Here is a 22840-nt window from a genome sequence, read left to right on the forward strand (position 1 = left end):
CCTTGGTGGCTGCCATATCTGCCGGAAGGGCTAGCTCTGAGAAGGGGGCTTCCTCGGCCATCCTTCCTAGCATCCTGTCACTGACTTTTTGAAGAGCCTTGGAGGGAGAGGGACCACAGAAATTCAAAGAATAAGTTTTAAACACACAAAACAATAGTATTGCATTGTTTAGGAATGTAAACCCATGCAGGAAAACTAGGAAAATGTGCATTAGAATAATTTGGACATTGGGGAGGGTATGTGATTTGGTGAGTGCTGTGAAGTGTGTAAACCTGGTGATTCACAGACCTGTACCCCTGGGGATAAAAATATATGTTTATAAAAAATAAAAAATTAAAAAAAAAAAAAAGAATAATAGGTATGTATTTTCAGGGATGGTTTCCCAGCAGCGGGAGGGAGAAAGGGAATGAGGAGACGTCGGTAGTAGCCGGCTTTATTTCTTGGAAAAAAGAACTTGAAACACAGGTGAAAAATATTTGGAAATGTTTATTGTTTCATGTATATATATATATATGCTTATGTATGCATATTTTTAAATTGTGATAAAAACACAGAGCATAAATGACCCCTTAACCATTTTTTTAAAAAGATGTTATTTATTTATTTGACAGAGAGAGAGAGAGAGAAATAGAGCACAAAGAGCGGGGAGCGGCAGGGAGAGGGAGAAGCAGGGAGCCGGATGCGGGACTCGATCCCAGGAGCTGGGATCATAACTGGAGTCGAAGGCAGACAGTTAACGGACTGAGCCCCCCAGACGCCCCTCCCTTGACTATTTTTAAGTACCATTAACTGAAAGCAGCTTATGGTGCAACAGCACTCTAGAACCTTGCCATCTTGGAAAACTAAAACTGTACAATGACTCCCCCCCCCCAACATCCCCCCTCCTGCTTCTAAAAGTATGAGTATTCTAGGGGCACCAGGGTGGCTCAGTGGGTTAAAGCCTCTGCCTTCAGCTCAGGTCATGACCTCAGCGTCCTGGGATCGAGCCCCACATCGGGCTCTCTGCTCCGCAGGGAGCCTGCTTTCTCCTCTCTCTGTCTGCCTCTCTGCCTACTTGGGATCTCTGTCTGTCAAATAAAGAAATAAAATATTTTTTAAAAATCTGACTATTCTAGACACCTCATCTAAGTGGCACACGTCGTATGTGTCCTTTCTGACTGGCTTTTCTCAGGGAGCGTGATGTCCTCCAAGTTCATCCATACTGGAGCGTGTGACTGTGACAGGACTTCTTTCTTTTTTAAAGGCTGAATTCAAGTCTCTTGTATGCATTTACTTTCTCTTTATCTGTTCACCTTCCTATGGACATTTCGGTTGCTTCCACTAAACATCTATGTTTTAACTTTTCTGTGAAATATTTTATAAATAACGACTTGAAAAGTAATTTTTACAAAGCGATATATCAGCTTCAAGTCAGTTAACAGTATTTTAAGCAACTGATAAGGGACAATGTGGGAAAATAAATAAAATCACTTGTTTGGTACGCCGCCTAATTTTGTTTAAAGAAAAGAGAGTTCTAAGCTGAACAGGTGTTTCTGTGAGTTAGAGGTTAGAGTGGCCTTTGCAGGGAATGAAGGTGACCTGGGCCGGTTTGTCTGTGTTGTCGCGTTTTTGCTAGCGTGCTCTGCATGATTTCGGTAGTGAATTTACCTTCTCCAACGCCTGGGCTCAGCCGGCAGTCCCCGTGGTGAGCATTTCTGGGAACAAGCCCACTGGGGCCAAGGGCACCTTCTCTCCAGCCCCCCGTCGTTACTATTACCGTTTCTGGAACGTCAGCAGTGTTTTCTAGAGGATGCGGCTGCTTTTTGCGAACTGAACACCTCAGCTCACCCTCTCGCTGTTGCGGTGTCTGAGAGCAGCTCTGAAGCTGCCAGCTCGGCTCGGAAATCCCTACTCTCTTCCTACAGACGATCCAGCCGACTGATTCTCATGTTCAAGGCTCTTGGCCCTCATGCCTTCTCAGGCCGATCTTCTGAAGTCCTGGAAACGCTCTGTCCCCTGCAGCCCCAGACTCCGTGCTCATCCCCAAACATTTGTACTGTGTGCTTTCCCTCACACGGTTCCCCTTCCCCAGAGAGGGCCCCCCCACCCCGCTTTCAGTGTCTACCCATCCCCATCACAACCATCTCCCGAAGCCCGCTTAGTGGCTACTTCGGTCTCCAGCGTTCTGCGGGTTTCCCAGCTGACATTCGTCCCTCGTGTCATTTGGGGGCTTCGACAATGAGGCATGTCATGGGCCTATCGAAGCTTTCCCAAGTGCAGACCCCAGCCCCTCCTCCATTCCCCCTCCATTCATTGCGCCAGCGCTGCAAACAGCAGGCACCCCAGTGCCTTTGAACGTGGCCGGTGCCTAAGAAGGGCACTGGCTTGAACCGCCATTGGAAGGTGATAAAAGTAATAACGGTTCCCTCTCGTGCCTTGTACTTTTCAAAATGCTTTCACAATCTTGCCGTGACTGACTCCCGAGAGCCTGCCACTTACTAGGTTTGTGACTCTTGCAGGTTATTGTATCTCTGTCAATCCGTTTCCTTGTCTGGAGGATGGGGCTATGACATCTACGGGACGGTGGGGGGGGCTGTGACGAAGAGCAGAGGAGGGGGTTAAATTTGGCACAAAGCGAGTGGCCTGTATCATCTCTGTCATCCTTCTAGACGGCGAAAGAAACCCTGCTGGGCATGTGAAGGTAAGCACAGGGCCCAGAACGGAGAGTTGTCTTTACTTTCCTGCCTAGCTTTTCCCTCGGCCTTGGGAATGGCACAGCGGTGTATCTTCTGGGCAAATGTACTTCCTGGAATAACAGAGGAGAGAAAACAAACCCTCCCCTTCCTTGTGTAGGACAGGCTGGCTCAGCTCTGTGGGTGCCTCAGCCCAGTCCTCATGGGAGAAGGCCTTCCCAGCTTTGCCTTCTCTGCTGAGATATCGCCTCTGAGCAACCGAGAGCCTATGGCAGGTTTTTCAGATATAATTATGATTTCCAACATTATGGCCCCTTCCACTGATCATTTTATCTCCTGGTTGTAATCAGATATTCAGAATGACCTCGACACAAACCACACTAAGGGCAACCTGGGTCACTCTTCTCTCTTCATGCTGATGGCCTCTGTCCTAATCCCAAGGTCTTGGGGAAAAAAACACCATGTTTGATCTCTCTTGAGGTTCAGAGGCCCCATGGCTCCCTGTCAGGGAAATGTGTATTCAGGTCACTGGGTCCTGAACCTGGGGCTTTCCCAGCCAGGCTCGGGCCTGGCCAGTGTGGTTGGTGAATTGAACATATCTACCGTTCCTTAAATTTTCCCGATTTGTAGGGTGGAAATCACTGCTCGAGATGCCACAAGAATATTCACTTATTTGTGAAAACCAACAGGAAGTATAAAGAAGAAAATGTCCCTATACTGTGATGTTGAAATCACATAATAACTCACGTAGTACTCAATGAGAATTCTAGGGAATATCGATAAACTTGAGATTCGTGACTCTGAGTGCAAGTCATCGTAGCTTAGCTAACAGCGTGGCAAAAGCTAGTACACATTTGTAAAACTGAGTTCGACTGTTACCATCGTGAAAGAGTATATTTTTACAAGTCCAAAGTTGAAAATAGCTATACAAATAGCTTTGACACTTACTTGCTTGTTCTTTGGTTCAGGCGAGGCATAAAATGGAAAAAGTCTGCTTTTTACACATATTTGATCTCTGATGCCTTCTTTCTCATAATGAAGTTAAGTTGTTCTGTTTTAGGTTCTTCAAGGATTATTTATTTTAATTTCTCTAGATGATATTCTGTTATTTGGTCACATCTTCCCCCTCCCCTGCAAACACACCCAGTAAAGGTGTGGCTTAGTGTAACGTGGGTCCAGAATGTAAAGAGTTTTTGGAAGGAACATGTTACAAATTGGATAGAGGTACCATAAGCCAAAAATATGAACTTAGAGATCGTGAGCCTGATTCTGTCCTTGTTCTTGGGCCAGGGAACCTGGCCTGGCTACTGAGTCATTTCAATTTTTGTGTTCCTTCGGAAGCTCCCAGTCAAATCCACTGCCCGAGTAGAGACAGTGGCGCCGAGGGGTGCCCAGGGGCCACCGTTATAAGTCAATTCCAGTATAGCAGCTTCCAGAATTCTTCCCAGGGCATCTGGATGGTTCTGGTGGGAAAGGATGTCACCGGAAGCTGCTTTCACCATAACACTGTGAGCTGGTGTTGATGTCCAGGCCGGGAAGTACCTTCATATGAGTTATTGTGGCTGCCTTTCAGGTGTAAATCGGGTGAGGGGTGTCTTCGGATCTCTGAACCACAGGGATGTTGGAGCTCATCTAGCCTGATCCCTTAATTTAAGAGATGATAGGAGAGAGGCTCAGAGTTGTCCAAGCTGGTAATGGATAGAGAAGGGGTATTGGGCAGGGATAAGGGGCCAGGCTCATAGTGGCAACAGGCTCAGAGTTTAGCCATCTGGTTCCAGAGCCTCGCTACCAACCATAGCCCTAGCCAGTCTCTCTTGCTCACTAGCTGGCTTCGTGACTTTGGGCAAATCTCAGTGGGACTTGCTGTCCTCATCCGGAAAAGGGGGGATAATAGCGCTCACGTACGAGCACGTGGAAAGGACTTAGAACAGTGCCTGGAACACATTAAGTGCTCAGTTATTATTATTATTATTATTAGTCTTAGTCTTAAGGGCATTTTAATAGAATGAACATAGGTGGGGAAAAGGGCTGTCCTTATTAGCTTTCATCCAGGGCTGTCCGCCTTCATCCTCCCCACCACTCCCATTCTTCTCTCTCCTTCTACTGAGATGAAGGTTGAAAAGGACACGGGATAAGAAGTGGAGTAAAGAAATTGTAATCAAGAGGGGAACTCCCTTGTAAGAGCAGTGCTGGGAAGTCTGAAAGCGGGAAGAAGTTGAGGCTCGTGAGAGATACACACGCCTAAACTCACTTTCCAAACTACATTTGGAACAAGTGAGAAAAATTAAGAAAAGCAGAAGGTCTTTGTCCAGGAAGAGAGGTGGTCATGTGACGGAGTAGTTTATTTAGCTTGGTTTTTCCATGACCACCAACCCAGAAAGAGCAAAGGCTAGGGAGCAAAGCATAAGCAAAGGATAGAGCAAAGCATAGAGCAAAGCATAAGCAAAGGCTAGGGGGATAATAAACCCAAGAGAAATGTGGACAAGAAGACCGCACTGGAGTTATTCAAATGAGTCATTTTTAGGACCAGACTGATGACACCCCAGGCAACTAAAAAAAGTTCTAGGTTAATACAGGTTGTAAATTAGTACTATTAGGTTGCTTCAGTTTTCTTCCAAAAAGGAAAAAATTTAGATTCTAGAAATGAGCATATGGGGAGCTTGAAGTTGACTTTATTTGGGAAAAAAAAAAGTGTCTATGTGGAAGGGCTTTGGTAACTAAGGCTCACTAGATGTGGGATACGAATACAGAGGAAGTTTCACTGGGTAATAAGGAATTGGTGTGCAATTGGAGGGTCAACAGACCACAGAGGCCAGGGGAGAGCCTGGGCACTGAGATCTTAGGGTGTGAGTTCACAGGAGGCAGGAGAGACATTTGAAATCCAAGGTAAGCTGAGTGCAAAGACATGCTGAAGGGTCAGGAAGCATGAGAAATGAAAGCATCTTCAAGTGCATGCTGACGTTGCCTTGAGTCCAAGGTCAGGCATTGAAAGGCAAACTAATTTGTCAGCAGAGTCGGGAACTAGTAACCCGCATAATCCATGAGCACTGCCCAGACGTCATAGCCAAGTTCTTCCCCTGGATTTTTGAGCTTGTGAATGGCAAAGAGCCATTTATTGCCTAAAGGATCAGTGATTATATAGTGCTTGATTAATATCAAGTTGAATGCATTTGCTTCTTTTTACCATGGTGTTTCCAAACTGGAGACCCAGATTTGTTACAAGCACAGATGGATTTTAATGTGTTTATCATGGGTGAAGTGGAAAATGAAAATAGAATGATTTTTCAACTGGTTAATTATAGAACCAGTTGTTTGAACAAATCCAAGCACAAAAGCTTTGATGAACAGATTGATGTTGACTTGAGGGAATGAATTTATTGGTGAGAAACAGGGTCTTAAAATTCACAGAACCTGCTCAAAATAAAATACACTCAAACAAAATGCTGAACAAAATGGCAGACAACAGGTAGTTGGGAAGGATGCCTAATGTTCTGGAAGACAGACTGAGAATTCAGAGGCATCTTTATAAGCAAAAATGAATTCTAAGGGACGCCTGGGTGGCTCAGTTGGTTAAGCAGCTGCCTTCGGCTCAGGTCATGATCCCAGCATACTGGGATCGAGTCCCACATCAGGCTCCTTGCTCGTCAGGGAGCCTGCTTCTCCCTCTGCCTCTGCCTTCCACTCTGTCTGCTTGTGCGCGCTCTCGCTCTCTCTCTCTCTAACAAATAAATAAAATCTTAAAAAAAATGAATTCTAAAAGCAGTCCTTATTTCCTGACTACATTCTCCAATGTACACTACACCTGGAATTCTGCATCCAATTTTAAACAAAGTATCATGAACGATTTTAATAAAATGGAGGTAAACCATGGAGGGTAGTCAGGTGAGTTCGGGATTTGCAAACAACCATATGAGGACACAATGTAAAGACACAGCTCAAGAAAAAGACTGTTCAACAAAGAGAACATGGGGTGGATATGACAACTTTCCAAGTATGAGACCTCTTGGCTAAAGAGGAGGTCCAGTATAAGGTGACCGTTCTGTGGACACTCCATGCCAGAACGGACAAAAGTTAGAATCCAGGAAATCATAAGCTGGAAGAAGCTGGGTAGGATGAGCAAGATCCACACTGTACGAGCAAGCTGTGAGCCGGGGGAGGTTCAGCTGGGTAAAATCAGGCCATTCTAGAACTAACACCACTAATGCCAAGAGCCTGCCGGCACATTCCTCTGAGGTGCAACTTGGCAGGATTCATTAGGCCAGGATGAGGTTCCATTGGTGGTAAACGGAGCCAGACTGTCTTGTGGAGATGGGTGCAATCACCATATTTCCAGAGAACAGCATCTGGAATGTTCCAGCCTTTTTTTTCCCTTTAAGATTTATTTATTTATTTACAGATTTTATTTATCTGTTTGACAGACATAGATCTCAAGCAGGCAGAGAGGCAGGCAGAGAGAGAGGCGGAAGCAGGCTCCCTGCTGAGCAGAGAGCCCGATGCAGGGCTCGATCCCAGGACTCTGAGATCATGACCCAAGCCGAAGGCAGAGGCTTAACCCACTAAGCCACCCAGGAGCCCCTTAAGATTTGTTTTTAAATGAAGTTTTATTTTTTTAATAAATATTTTTTAAATAAATAAGAATTATTTAAATCTTAGAGAGAGAGAGAGGATGAGTGAGGGGAGCGGTCAAGGGAGAGGAGAGAGAGATTCTCAAGTTGACTCCGAGCAGAGAACAGAGCCCAACGTGGGGCTCGATTTCATGACCTGAGATCATGACCTGAGCGGAAACCAAGAGATGGACACCTAACCAGCTGAGCCACCCAGGTGCCCCATGGAATGTTTTAAAACAGCAGTTTAATATTTTTCCAGAATCTGTGGGTTGACTGAGTTCAGATGGTGGTTCTTCTGCTCTGTGTGGTGTTGGCTGTGCCCACAGTCCGCTGGAGGCTTAGCCGGGTTATGACATCCGGTACAGCTAGGTTACACAGCTGGTGTTGGTGTTGGCTGGGGGCTCAGCCTATGCTGTTGACCAGATCGTCTCAGCTCCCCCAAGGGGGCCTCGCCATATGAGTTGGGCTTCTCCCTGTCTAGCAGCTGGGTTCCCAGAGGAGCATTCCAAGTGTGCCAAAATGAAGCTGTGGCTCTCAGAGGGACCATCCTTGGAAGTTCCGCAGTGACACTCCATTACATTCCACTGGGTAAATCAACTCTCCAGTCTCTCCAGATTCAAAGGGAGGGCAAATACATTCTGTCTCTGATTAAAAGAGTGGTGAAGAGGGGCACCTGGGTGGCTCGGTGGGTTGGGCCTCTGCCTTTGGCTCAGGTCATGATCTCAAGGTCCTGGGATGGAGCCCTGCATCCGACTCTCTGCTCACTGGGGAGCCTGCTTCCGCCTCTGTCTACCTGCCTCTCTGCTTACTTGTGATCTCTCTCTGTGTCAAATAAATAAAGAAAATCTTTTAAAAAATTAAAAAATAAATAAAAGAGTGGTGAAGCATCTGGGGCCATCTTTGATCCACTATGAGGAATAATGGGAGATAAGAGATGATATAAGGGAAGAAAGTTTAGCGACTTCCAAATAACAAGCAAATGACTGCCTAAGGGAGGTTATTATGAAGATTAGTTGGAATGGCACATATAAGAGATCTTTACAATAACTGGTATATAGGAAGTTCTTATTAAATAGTAACTGCTAGAATAATAATAATTATAAAATTATCATTATTATTAGTATTATTAATGTGTCTGTCACAACTGTGTCGAAACAGAGGCTGCAAGATCAGATTTTAGGAAGAAACAGAAGGGATTCCTGCATTGGGAGGGTAAACTGTAGAATGGTGTACTCCAGCGGGACTACAAGTTTCCATTATTCAATGGAAAGCTTAAAAAAAAAAAAAAAAAAAAAGGCTTCCTCTAATTTCTCACTTCTCTCAAAACACCTCTCTTTCTCCCATGCAGCTTCCTTCTTGCCCCACCTAGAGGACAGTGCATTCAAGGCAGGTTTTGAAAATAAGGCAGTATAAAAATAAAGACCAAAAAAGAAGAGTTTTTTCTTTTGTTTTTTGCAAAGATTGATTTGAGAGAGAGCAAGCAAGGGGGAAGTGGGGCCGAGGGAAAGGGAGAGAGAAACTGAAGCAGACTCATGCTGGGTGCAGAGCCCTGAGACGGGCTCCATCTCACAACCCGGAGATCAGACCTGAGCTGAAACCAAGAGTCGGAGGCTTTAAGTGACTGTGCCACCCAGATACCCCGAAAAAGAAATATTTGGGGTCAGTGTGGTTCTATGGCACTCTTCAAGATACAGCGAACCAAAGCAAAAATCCCCTGTAAGACATGTATTTACTTGCACGGCCTTAACTTTTTCCATAAGCGATGATCTGTATAAAGCAATTTACTATAGTTTGAGGTCTTTCCGGTGGAGACTGTCAATTCATCTGTCTACGTAGTCAGCTCCTTGAATATTCCTGCATTGGTACAGATAGAGAGCAAGAGAGGAAACTGAAAATCACAGCTGATTGTCGCTTCTGTCCCTAAGGGAGTGGTGTCCTTTCTCTCCAGAAAATGCAATTACACACACAGCAACATTACACCACAGGTAGCCCTAGCTTTGCATGGTTCTCACGTGCCTGGATTTCATTTACTGTGGTTTAGTTAAATATCACCGGTCCTCAGCGAACACACTTCCCACTTAAGTGCGTCGCGCTACAACCCCGGGGCTAGTTGTGCCAACGCCTTCACGGCCAGCCCCTCCATCTGCCAATGGGCGCCTCGGTGTCAGGATGGACAACCAATGACGTCACGGCCCGCGCTCTTTCCGGATTGGCTCCTGTGGCTATGCGCACAGACAGCAGAGCGGGTGCTTGTGCCGCCTCTTCGGCTCCACGTGATCGGCCCACGTGACGTTTTACAAAATGGCTGACTGAAAGAGCCTGTGGGCCGGCAGGGTGCTTGCGAGGAAGGGAATTGGAACGTGAGCGCGGGTGGTGTCAGGGAAGAAGGGGCCCGGGGACTGTTGCCTCTGCTGCTCCTCAGGACCCCTGCGGGGCAGCCAAAAAAATCTTTGAAGGTTAATTTATTGGCATCCCTGAGGGAAGCGGTTGCAATGAAAAGAGTGTCTCAGAGACAACGATGCGGCCAGGAAACGCGATCGAACACGCTTGGAGCCGTGCCTGACAGGGAGAGCACAGACGAAGGCTTCGGAAGGATCCAGACTCAGAACCGGCGGACGATTCCCGAGGTGCAGAGAAGATGCTCATCGCCTCCTAAGTCGTGCAGCGGGCAGGAGGAGGCCAGCGCCATCCAAACTGCTGGTGCGTTTTTACCAAAAAAACGGAACACGGTCATTCGTAGTATTTCCCATGTTGGACCTTACGGTGTGTTAAATAAATACAAGCTCTAGTATTGTTACATTTCGTAGGCATGTGTAACCGCACAGCGTAATTCCTAGATAGACTTTTTAGTGTCTTGATAAAAACATGGAAAGGTCAAGGAAAAATCAAAATTTTTGCTCCTGATTAGGGAGGAAGATTGGTTTGCAGCGTATCAGTCTCTGTGATCATGTTTACGGCCTCACAATAGAAAGTCAGAACTACCTGTGTGTGTGTGAGTGTGTGTGTGTGTGTGTGTGTGTGTGTAAGTAAAAACAAGTAAAAACACGCGCACGCAATATCTTACCCTATGGTAAAAATGAAATCCCTTTTGTTATTGTTTTAGCACCATGAAGTGAACCTCCACGAGGGGTCATTTCAGGAATATGGGGACATTTTTGGGATGTCCCGGTAATTGAAGGGTGCTGCTAGTAGAATTCCCTGGATGAAGTCAGGAAGGCTGGCTGTCCTACCGCGCGCAGGATGGAACCTAATAAGAAAGCATTGTCTTGAGGACCACAGGACATTTGAATGCCCTGCCAGATATTTGGTAAGTGAACGCTTATGTTTGAAATTATTTGGTCCTACAACGTAATTCTACTTCCCATAATATTTTTGAAATGTTTTAATACACCTCAAATCCGTGGAAATGCAACTACTGTGTAAATTAAGGTATAATTGTACTTGGAACCAAGAAGGTTTCACCCTTTTGGAAAATAATGTCACTGATGGCATTGCCGCTTAGGGAGTCTGCATCCCTTATCTTCATCAGTCTGAATTTGTGGTGTCCAAGTCGCACTGCTCTGTCCCTGGGCAAGCATGTGACTCCTTCCTAACATCTCATGGAGTCACACCTGAGCGAGTACCTATTGAAAATGAGATTTTATTATAGATTACTTTCTCCTTTAAAAATTATGTGGGTAGGTAGGCTAATTATATGAATTTTATTTCAAGGTATAAAGGGAGTGTTAAAGTGTTTATCCTAAGAAACAGGATATTGGATCTGACAGAGTTGAGAATGAGGGTTTGGAAGGAGACAAGACAAAGGAGTTGCTCACACGCTTTGTACGTACCAGGAGTCGGGATGAGAAGAGAGAAAGGAGCGTGACGAGAATGTAGACAAAGAACCTTTCCGCTCACGAATGTGTAATGCTTAATTTAAAAATGCTTCCTGTCTTCATGGGAGGTTTTGAAAGTGGTATTTTGGAGAATTTTTTAAAAGCTATGAGGGATAGTCCATGAACAGATTAGTACATAGAGAAAGGGGGAGGGTGAGGGGGCAGAGAGAAGGAAGGCATGCGGGCAAGAGCAAGAGAATCACTTTGGGAAGCATATTAGTATCGACCAGGCTACTTTTAGGTAACAAACAATCTCCAAATCTCAGTGGCTTAAGACATCAGGCTTTGGACATATTTACTATCCGTCCATTGTAGGCGGCCCTCTGTCGCCCTCATTCAGAGGCTCAGGCTGAGAGAGCCATGGGGGGGGGGGAGGGAATGAGGCGGAGGTCATTGTTTGTATGTTTCTACTTGGAGGTGACGCATGTCATTGCTATTCATAATTCACCGACCAGAGCAAGGCACATACATGGCCATGCTTAACTGCAAGGGGGCAGTGATCTTTCACTATGACTGGAAGTAGAAGGAAGCTAGGTTTTCGTGTAGGGTAATGTCTGCTACCAAAGGTTAGGAGCTCAGTGGGAATAAAAGTAGATGTTACCGCAGGAATTAGCTCCAGAGTTTTTAGAAATCTTGATTGGGGGGAAGGACTTGAATCTCTGTCAAACAGGGAATAGCACATTCAAATGACATTTGCCTAGATAGCAAAGGTGACCAGCTGATGAACGGTTACTGGGACCCACCAGAGCCTGCACCCCTCTCCGCTAGGCACCAGACACAATAGTGACTTCCGTGGAGTGCTTCCTTCATACTGTGAAGACAATGTATCTTTGGGGTCAATGGATAGGGAGAATGGTCCCTTCTAGGAAACTTTGGAGTGTTGATTGTAGGTGGCTGCTATGCAGAATCGGGAAAATTGGGGGGTGACAATCTGGAAGAGTCTGGGAGAATGCTTTTCCAGCTGCTGCTAATTGGAGCCAGTATTCCAGTTTTATTCGAGGTTTCTCTTTTTACTGTGATTTTAAGTGTATCTGTGGCTTTGGGATGTTATCAGTATACAATTCTCATAGCTAAGTAACTCACTGGAAATGTCCTTCAAAATGTGTCCCCACTAGATGGCGTAAAGTGCTCACCTATTTTGAGCTGATCCAAAGGCCCTTGTGCAAAGTCAGAGACCAAACTTCGAACATAAATATTGACTAGGCAGCCAGTGGATATGAATACTATGTCATTCTAGAATAATATATTACGGTGCTGTATTGTAGTGTCATTAAATAAGCATAGCCCTAATACCACTGGAGCCAATTATGTAGTGTTCCTCTCCAGAAACATATTTAAGTAGTTGTAGAGTAGAACTGTTGATCTGAGATACAGTACATGTGCATAATGAATACACAATAGTGACTCACAAGTATTACTCAAAAATTTTGCCTAAAAAAAAAAAAGATGTGGATAATTATTTAGTAGTAAACTAATCAGCCAGTCAACCAACCAGTATTCACTGAATACTTTCTATATACAGTCATGTTGTTAAACTTTTAATGGCAGTATAGAAGAATGGTTAAGAGCATAGACTTTAGGACCAGACAGCCCAAATTTGTACTCTTAGTTTCTATCACTTATTAGCTATAACCTTGGGAAGATTACCTAACCTCTCTTTGCCTTGGTTTCCTTATCTGTAAAATGGGAATACTAACATCTATCTCATAGAGTTATGGTGAAGGTCAGTCTTTGTAAAGGATTTCAAATATTGCCTGGAATATAGTGCCCTACAAGGGTTGGTCCTCATTATAATTATTATAAGTGGATTCTCCAGTTTACAGAGGAATTCAACATAGGGTTCAACTGAGCAAAACAGTATTGGGTACTTATTATGTATGAGATGCAGTGCTGGTCACTGTGGGTGAGTCAGAAGACTGTGAGAAGGTGGAAGGCACGGTGTCTGCCTTGCAGAATCTAGGAATTTCATAGATGAGCTAAGATCACACAAATAACTAACCCGTGAAGAAACAGAGAATGATGCGAGGGACTGTGACAATCTGTAAAGTAGCTTTTAAGTAGAGATTCCCCAAATGGCAAGGGGTTCAGTGGGTGGGAACGTGGGGTAAGCATTCTCAGGCAACTATCAGCCTGAACAAAGACTCAAAAGCAGGGCCCCATGGACATGTCCATGGGATCTAGAGAAGGCTGCAGTGAACGAAGCAGGGGAAGTATAGTAAAGCATGCGCGGGAAGAGAGATGCACCTAGATGATCCTGCCGCCCCGTGGATGCCCTGCTGGTTATTCAGTAGGCAATAGGCCGCTGGGTAGACCTACTTGGTTCCTTACTCAACAGTCATTTCTCCTCCTTCCTGGCCAAAAAGATCTGGCCAAGAAGGTGATGAGTCATGATTGGTCAATACGTATTATGACCATTGGCTGCTGCTTTACTGTCTATTGGACTTCCCATCCCCTCTGCAGCTGGGAATGGCCTTGTGATCCAGTTCTAACACATTGGACATAAGGGGGACGTTGATTGGCTGGCTTCTGAGAAAGTGTTTGCTTTCCCAACAAAAAGGACCGACATAGTTGGAGATTATCTCTTCTCTCTTTCCTGTCTTAAGCATGTTATAGGACCTTCAGTTGCAGCAGTCTTCTTGAGACCTTGAGGTGACAAGGAAGAGGATGAAAAGTCAACACAAAGCAGGAAGATAAAAGGAATGTGGGTACTGGGGGGTGCCTGGGGGCCTCTGTTGCTTAAGCACCTCGATCTTGATTTTTGGCTCAGGTCATGATCTCAGGGTTGTGAGATCAAGCCCCACACCAGGCTCCACACTCAGCGGGGATTCTGCTTGGGATTCTCTTTCCCTCTCTCTCTGCCCCCCTCCCCCCACTTGCAAATGCTCTTCCTCTCCCCGCTCTCTGTCAAAAAAGGAATGTGGATACTGGATGGGAGAGTTGAATCAATGGAAAAAAACTTTTGTTTGGGAAAAATATGAAGGGAAAAATAAATATCATTATGAAGTTGGCCACTGTTCTTTGGCATTCTGTTACATGCAGCCAAATACATCCTGTCTGGTGGAATCAAGGTTTTCTTTTTAAAAAATTATCACTGTGGAAAACTGGACAGCTACATGTAAAAAAAATGAAACTGGACCACCATACACAAAAATAAACACAAAATGGATGAAAGACATAAATGCGAGGCCTGAAATCGTAAAAATCCTGGAAAAGAACACAGGCAATCATTTCTCTGACATTGGCCATAGCAGCATCTTTCTAGATACTTCTCCTGAGGCATGGGAAACAAAAGCAAAAAATAAACTATTGGGACTACATCAGAATAAAAAAGCTTCTGCAAAGCAAAAGAAACAACACAATTAAAAGACAACCCAATGAAGGGAAAAGATATTTACAAATGACATATCTAATAAAGGGTTAGTATCCAAAGTATATAAAGAACTTATGCAGCTCAATACCATAAAAAATAATTTAAAAATGGGCAGAAGACATGAACAGACATTTCTCCAAAGAAGACATCCAGGTGGCCAATAGATAGTTGAGAAGATGCCAACATCACTCATCATGAGGGAGATGCAAATCAAAATACAATGAGATACCATCTCTCACCTGTCAGAATGACTAAAATAAAAAACACAAGAAACAACAGATTTTGGTGAGAATGTGGAGAAAAGGGAATCCTTGTGGACTCTTGATGGGAATGCAAACTGGTGCAGCCACTGTGGAAAACAGTATGGAGGAGCCTCAAAAAGTTAAAAATAGAACTACCCTGTGATCCAATAATCACACTACTGTGTATTTACTCAAGGAATGTTAAAATACTGATTTGAAAGGATACATGCACCCCTGTGTTTATTTTGCAGCATTATTTACGTTAGCCAAATATGGAAGCAGCCCAAGTGTCCATCGACTGATGAATGGATAAAGAAGAAATGCCGTGTGTGTGTGTGTGTGTGTGTGTGTGTGTGATGGAATATTATTCAGTCATAAAAATAATGAAATCTTGTCATTGCAACAACATGGATTGAGCTGGAGATACTATACTAAGCAAAGTAAGTCAGTCAGAGAAAGACAAATACCATATTATTTCAGTCATATGTGGAGTTTAACAAAACAAGAACAAAGGAAAAAAAGGGAGAGAGAGAGAGAGAAAAACTAGGACACAGACTTTTTTTTTTTTTTTTAAAGATTTTATTTATTTATTTGACAGAGAAATCACAAGTAGATGGAGAGGCAGGCAGAGAGAGAGAGGGAAGCAGGCTCCCCACTGAGCAGAGAGCCCGATGCGGGACTCGATCCCAGGACCCTGAGATCATGACCTGAGCCGAAGGCAGCGGCTTAACCCACTGAGCCACCCAGGCGCCCCGGACACAGACTTTTTAAAAAAATTTATTTTGTTGGGGCGCCTGGGTAGCTTAGTGGGTTAAAGCTTCCGCCTTTGGCTCAGGTCATGATCTCAGGTTCCTGGGATCAAGCCCCGCATCGGGCTCTCTGCTCAGCAGGGAGCCTGCTTCCCCTCTCTCTCTGCCTGCCTCTCTGCCTACTTGTGATCTCTGTCTGTCAAAAAAATAAATAAAATCTTTAAAAATTTTTATTTTGTTACTTTAAATTAAATTAATTAACATATCATGTATTATTGGTTTCAGAGGTAGAGGTCAGTGATTCATCAGTCTTTTACAACACCCAGTGCTCTTTACATCACGTGCTCTCCTTAATGTCTATCACCTAGTTACCCCATCCCCCACCTCCCTCCCTTCCAGCAACACTCAGTTTGTTTCCTATGATTAAGAGGAACGGTTAATCTCCTTCTCTGGTTTCGTCTTGTTTTATCTTTTCCTCTCATCCCCTATGATCCTCTGTTCTGTTTCTTAAATTCCACATATCAGAGAGATCATATGATGATTGTCTTTCTCTGATTGACTAATTTTGCTTAGTGTAGTATCTCCAGCTCCATCCATGTTGTTGCAAATGGCAAGATTTCATTTCTTGGTGGCTGCGTAATTCCATTGTGTGTGTGTATACATATATATATTACACCTTTTAAAATTATATTTTAAAATATTTTTATTTATTTGTCAGAGAGAGAGAGCAAGAGGGCTCACAAACAGGGGGAGCAGCAGGCAGAGGGAGAAGCAGACTCCCCACTGAGCAAGGAGCCTGATGCGGCACTCGATCTCAGGACCCTGGGATCATGACTTGAACTGAAGGCAGAGGCTTAACCAACTGAGCCACCCAGGCATCCCCATACCACATCTTCTTTATCCATTCATCCGTTGATGGACATCTGGGCTCTTTCCATAGTTTGGCTGTTGTAGACATTGCTGCTGTAAATATTGGGATACATGTTCCCCTTTGGATCACTACATTTGTATCTTTGGAGTAAATATCTGGTAGTGCAATTGCTGGGTCATAGGGTAGCTCTATTTCAGGAAACAGACTCAACTATTGAGAACAAACTGATATTACCAGAGGGAAGGTGGAGGGGGAATGGGTGAAATAAGTGACGGGGATCAAGAGGGCACTTACCATACACTTATCAAGAGGACTCTTACTCATAATGAGCACTGAGTACTGTAAAGAGTTGCTGAATCACTATATTGTATACCTGTAACTAATAATAACACAGCATGCTAACTATACCAAAATTAAAATAAAAACTTAATAAATATAAAAAGATAAAATATACAATTATGGATACAAAAAATTCTTATGGAAAGTTTCAAAACATAAGTAAAAGATTAGCATGACTGCACATGATGACCACTTTTCACAGAAAAGACACATTTCCTTTATTTCCTTATTTTCTTTACATTTTCTCCCCAACATACTTATACGTGTTGCAAATTTGTAATTCCAAGTTCCCCCAAATGTCAATTCACCATGTTAATGCTATTGGAGTATGAGAAATCTGGGCTTTGTTTTTGATTTTATAAATGTGACTTGTTTTAAATTCAGGTGAAATTCACATAACATAAAATTAAGCATTTTAAAGTGAATGATTTAGTGGTATTTCGTACATTTACAACACGGTACAACAACCACTTCTAGTGAGGGTGGAGAAGTTGAATGCAGAATTCCTAAGTAAGTACTGGGAGCTCCCAAAGTCCCTGGGTTATTGCTTGGTCTTGCATTAGGCTTGAAGCCCTTCATGGGGGTGGATGGCTGTCCTCTCTTTCCCTAAACTGGTCCTTGTCTTCTCAGAAGGCTTGTCCTCTAGGATATACAGGGAGGGAGATGAGAGGTAAGAGCCAGGAAAGACAGGGTTATGACCCAGCATAGGTGCTGTGATGGTTAACCTTATGTGCCAGCTTAGCTGGGCCTTGGTGCCCAGATACTTGGTCAAACATTATTCTGGATGTTTCTGTGAGGATGTTTTTTGGGTGAGATTAACGTTTAAATAGGTGCACTTTGGATAAAGCTGACTGCTCTTATTACTGTAGGTAATATTGTGAGTGGGCCTCATTCAGTCAGTGGAGGGCCTTAGAACACAGACTGACCTCTCCCAAGGAAGAGGGAATTCTCCAGTAGACTGGCTTTGGACTCCAATTCGACTTATTCTCACCCTGCGGATTTTGGACTCACCAAGCCTCCAGAGTTGTGTGAGCCAATTCCTTACAGTAAACCTATTTCCTGTATGTACATATCCTGTGAGCTCTGTTTTTCTGGAGAACTCTGACGACTACAGCCTCTCAGGACACTTTCTTCAGTGGGGAAATCTCTAGCCACAAATCTCTTGGCAGTTGCCATCTGCCCTGTGGCTGCTGAGAGTACCTCCCGTAGCCCCTGGCTTTTCTCTCTACCTCCATCTTTGGGGTCATGTTGAGCATCCGCGTGGAGTCCTCTTCTGTGAAAACCAGGTGACCCCAAGCCAGCTGCTGAATGCACACTCGGACATCCTGTTCATTTCTTAGGTTACCCTCTCCCCTCATGATGGCTTCAGCCAGCCTCACAGGGAGAGGAGATACCAGGGCCACCAAACAACATTCTCCAGAGGGATTCCTTACCTCAGCCTTTCCTCATCCACCCTTGAGGTGGGTGATGGGTGAGGAGGCACAAAACGTTTGGGGATACTCACTGAGAGTAACACTCATTTTGCAATGTGGTAAGACCTATCATTTTGTTCTTGATCTTTGGGAATTCGCCAGAAAGAATTCTTGTAGAAGATACTTCTTTTTCTTGTCTCCTCAGGATTACAACATGCAGGCTTAGGACAGGATACCAAGTAAATGCTCAGAAGATGGCATAGGTTGAATACCAAAGATCTACATGCCCTAACCTCCAGATCCTGTGAATGGGTTACCTTACAGTGCAGAAGGGATTTTGCACGTGTGACTAAATCTGAAGATCCTGAGATGAAGAAATCATCCTGGATTATCGGTGGGCGGGGGACAATATAATCATGAGAGTTCCTATAAGAGAAGGAAGGAGGGTATGGACAGAAGGAGCAGGCTCAGAGAGAGATGATGCTGGAAGCAGAGGTTTCAGTGAAGTGGGACCATGAGACAAAGTAGATGACTTCTAGAAGCTGGAAAAGGCAAGGAAACTATTCTTCCCTAGAGCGTCTAGAAAGATCACCACCCTGCCAACCCCGTTTTAGACTTCAGGCCCTCAGAACTCTGAGTACATTTGTATTTTTTCAAGCCACTAAGTTTGGGGTCATTTCTTACAGCAACTATATGAGGCTAGTACAGGTGGTCTCTTATGGTTTCTGCCACTAATAAATATATCATTCATGCATCATACAAATATAGTATAAACATGATGTTTTGCTGTTGTGATTACAAAATTATCTTAACAAGACTCTTGAGATAAGGGAAGCATTATTGGTATTCCTCTTGAAAAAGTGGCAAAACCATGGCAATATAAAAATAAAAAACTCTATTACCAGGTTAATTACATAGTCAGTGGCATTTTCTATGCTGAATTTAGTGACTTTGAAAATATAAAATAGAATATGGCAGAGACTAAATTTTCAATAAAATATAGCAGCCTAGTGAGGAAATATAAGCGAGTTGGCTGGGGTTTTGAATTTATTTATTTTTTATTTAAATATAGTTGACACACAATGTTATGCTGGACAACATGGTGACCCAGCAAGTCTGTATGTTACGTTGTGCTCACCGAAGTATAGATACCATGTGTTACCAGGCAGTGCTGTTACAGTACCACCGACTGTATGTTGACCTTCAGTCCCAGTGACCTATTCATTCCATAACTAGAAACTCGTATTACCCACTCCCTTTCACCCATTTTGCCCATCTCTCCACACTCCTCCCCTCCTGCAACTGTGAGTTCCTTGTATTTATGGATCCGATTCTGCTTCTTTGTCGGTTTATTTATTGATGTTTTATTTTTTTAGTTTCCATATGTAAGTGAAATCATACGGTATTTGTCTTTTTCTGTCTGACTTCATTTAGCGTAATACCCTCTAGGTCTGTCCATGTCATTGCCAGTGGCAAGAGCTCATCCTTTTCAATGGCTGAGTAATGTTTCAGTACGCGCGCACATGCGTGTGTGTGTGTGTGTGTAGGACATCTTTATTTGTCTCAGTGAACACTTGGGCTGCTTCTATATCTTGGTTATTGTTAATAAAACGACAGTTAACATAGGGGTGCTTGTATCTTTTTGAATTCATGTTTTCATTTCCTTTGGGCAGCCATGTGGATGTTTTGAAGCTCAGACAGTCATGGATTTATTAAATCCCAGCTCCACCATTTTCAACACCTGAAGAATTAACTTCGTCTTCTTGAAATCATATTTTTATCTGTGTTGGAGGTTGTCCTGAGGAAAAAATAAGATGCGTCATACACAACACTTAACATAATGTTGGCATATGGTTGTAATAAGAGAAGCAAGTTGGATTTCTCTCTTATGTTTGTAAAGTTATCTTAGCAGGACTTCTGATGGAAGGGGGCATGTATTGCTATATTCATTTAAATGGTGGTGAAACCATGGCAAGATTTTTTAAAAAATGCTCTATTTTCTATAACCAGTGGCAGAGCTGAGAAATGAATGGGTACAGTAGGATTTCATTGGTCATCAGTTTCCTCTGTTAGGTATGTCACGTCTAGTTGATAGAATAAACCAAGAAACCGTGATTTTCTTTCCTATTTTTGACTACACAGGTCAAAATGAAAGTGGTGACCATGGTATAGAGAAGATAGGAGGTGACCCCCACACACACATACACGCACACTTCCTGGAAAAATAGCAGAAAAAGGTCCTTCCTTCCTTTCACTGCCCTGTTCTCCACCGTGTGCCCCATTTTCCACAAGAACACAGAGTATAGTTAACTTTATTTTCTAACTTTTATTTTATTTTGAGATGACTATAGGTACACAGGAAGTGGTAAAAATAGTACATTCTATCCCTGTGCCCTTCATTCAGTTTCCTCACTGGTAAGATCTCATGTGACTCCTGTGCGACATCAGAATCAGGGACATTGTCATTGGTACCTCACAGACTCACCTAGACTTCACCAGTCTTGCATGCATGTGTGTGTTCAGTTGCCTGCAGCCAGTCACACATGTAACTACCACCTGTAACTACCACCACAGCCAAGAGGCACAAGTGTTGTTTCACCCCCGTGATGTGCCTCAAAATCTCACTCCTGTGTATCACACCCAGTGCCTCCCTCCTCACATCCCTACACCACATAGACACTAATCTCTTCTTTACTTCTGTAAGTTTATTATTATTATTTTGAAAGATTTTATTTATTTATTTGTCAGAGTGAGAGAGTGGGAGAAAGAGAGAGAGAATGCACAAGCAGGGGAAGTGGCAGGCAGAGAGAGAAGCAGGCTCCGTGCTGAGCAAGTACCCTGGGATGGTGAACTGAACTGAAGGCAGATGCTTAACCAACTGAGCCACCCAGGTATCCCTCTGTAAGTTTATTACTTCAAGAACATCATACGAATGAAATCCTACAATATGCAGTCTTTTGGGACAGGATTTTTTCACTCAGCATAAAGCCCTTGAGATCCATTCAAGATGTTGGATGTATCAGTATTTTGTTCCTTTTCATTGCCTAGTAGTAGTCCATGGAGGTGAATGTTCCATAGCTTGTTAGTTCATTTACCCTTGGAAGAACATTTGGATTGTCTCCAGATTTTTGGTCTTTACATATAAAGCTGCTATGAATAGTCATGCACAGGTTTTGTGATTTTATTTCTCTGGGGTAAATGTATGAGAGTGGGATTGGGTTGTATGGTGTGTGGTAAATGTAGGTTTTTTGTTTGTTTTTGTTTTTAAGACATTTCCACACTGTTTTCCAAAGTGGCTTTAGCATTTTACAGTTCCACCTTCAATTCCAAGAGACCCTTTTTTTTTTTTTTTTGCATCTTTGCTAGCATTTGGTATTACCAGGTTTTTAAAAAATTATCATAGTGCTTCTAATAGGTGTGTAGTGATATTTTGTTGTGGTTTTAATTTGCATTTCCCTGATAGCTGGAGATACTGAACATCTTTCATGTCCTTATCTGCAATACATACATCCTCTTTGTGAATGTCAGTTCATATCTTTTGTCCATTTTCTAATAAGATTGTTTATAGGTGAGTTTGGAGAGTTCTTTACATAGTCTTAAGTACGAGATAATTTAGACAAGTGGTTTATTAGCTAAGTGATTTGCAAATATTTTCTTCCAGTCTATAGCTTTCTTTTTATCCTCTTTGTGAGGTATTTTTTTTTAAGATTTTATTTATTTGTCAGAGAGTGAGTGAGAGCGAGCACAGGCAGACAGAGTGGCAGTCAGAGTCAGAGGGAGAAGCAGGCTCCCTGCAGAGCAAGGAGCCTGATGCGGGACTCGATCCCAAGATGCTGGGATCATGACCTGTTAAGCAGCTGCCCGAAGGCAGCTGCTTAACCAACTGAGCCACCCAGGCGTCCCTGTGAGTTATTTTTTATAAGCAATAGTTTTGAGTTTGGTGAAGTCCAGTTGAATGATTTTTTGCTTTGTGGATTGTGCTATGGGGGTCATGTCTAGGAACTCTTCAGTAAGTCCAACGGAGGTGCTAATGGAGAGAGGAAGAGTCCAGGTTTCCCTAGATGACTGAAGATGGTAGGCATGTGATACTGAAAGTCAGCAGACCTGGAAGGGCCTTGTGAATGGAAGGAGGGGACTTGGGGTAGATGGAGATGAACCTTATAACCAGAGGCCACACGGGCACTCGAGTCACTGAGTGGAGTCGAGGACAGCGGCAGACATATGGTCCTAAACCAGATGGGGTGACACACACACCAGCATGGAGAGTTTGTATCAGTCAGCGGCAGGCCACTGTCACAAAAATATACAGACTGGGTGGCTGAAACAACATGTGTTTCTTAGAGTTCTAAGGACTGGAAGTCTAAGATCAAGGTGCTAGCCAATTCAGATCCTGGTGAGAATTCTCTTCTTAGCTTGTTGACGGTGGTTTTCTCACTGTGTCCTTACACAGCTCTTCTTAAAAGGATGTGAATCCCATCATGGGAACCCCACCCTCTTGAGCTCATCTAGTTCTAATTACCTCCTGAAGGCTCCACTTCTGGACACCATCACACTGGGGATTAGGGCTTCCACAGATTAATTTGGAAGAGATGCAAACATTCAGTCCACAACACAGGTGGTGACCAAGGACCAGAAGCCCTTCCTTCATATCTCCACTCCATTCCCTGTTGATGGAATTCAGAACCAATTCAGAACCAATCCAA

The 22840-nt window shown here is 43.6% G+C and overlaps 1 protein-coding gene across 1 annotated transcript in view; it reads left to right on the top strand.

The window, feature by feature from the left end:
• The first annotated feature begins 10466 nt into the window (after positions 1–10466).
• Positions 10467–22840, top strand: part of ITIH5 (inter-alpha-trypsin inhibitor heavy chain 5) — a 90254-nt gene continuing 77880 nt past the window's right edge. The window contains exon 1 of the mRNA XM_045072336.1: positions 10467–10586. Coding sequence (XP_044928271.1) covers positions 10482–10586 — 105 coding nt within the window. The 5' untranslated portion in view covers positions 10467–10481. The remainder of the gene's footprint in view (positions 10587–22840) is intronic.

The sequence above is a fragment of the Mustela putorius genome, unplaced genomic scaffold (assembly GCF_011764305.1).
Source record: "Mustela putorius furo isolate JIRA1106 unplaced genomic scaffold, ASM1176430v1.1 tig00004033_pilon_pilon_pilon, whole genome shotgun sequence".
Lineage (NCBI taxonomy): Eukaryota > Metazoa > Chordata > Mammalia > Carnivora > Mustelidae > Mustela > Mustela putorius.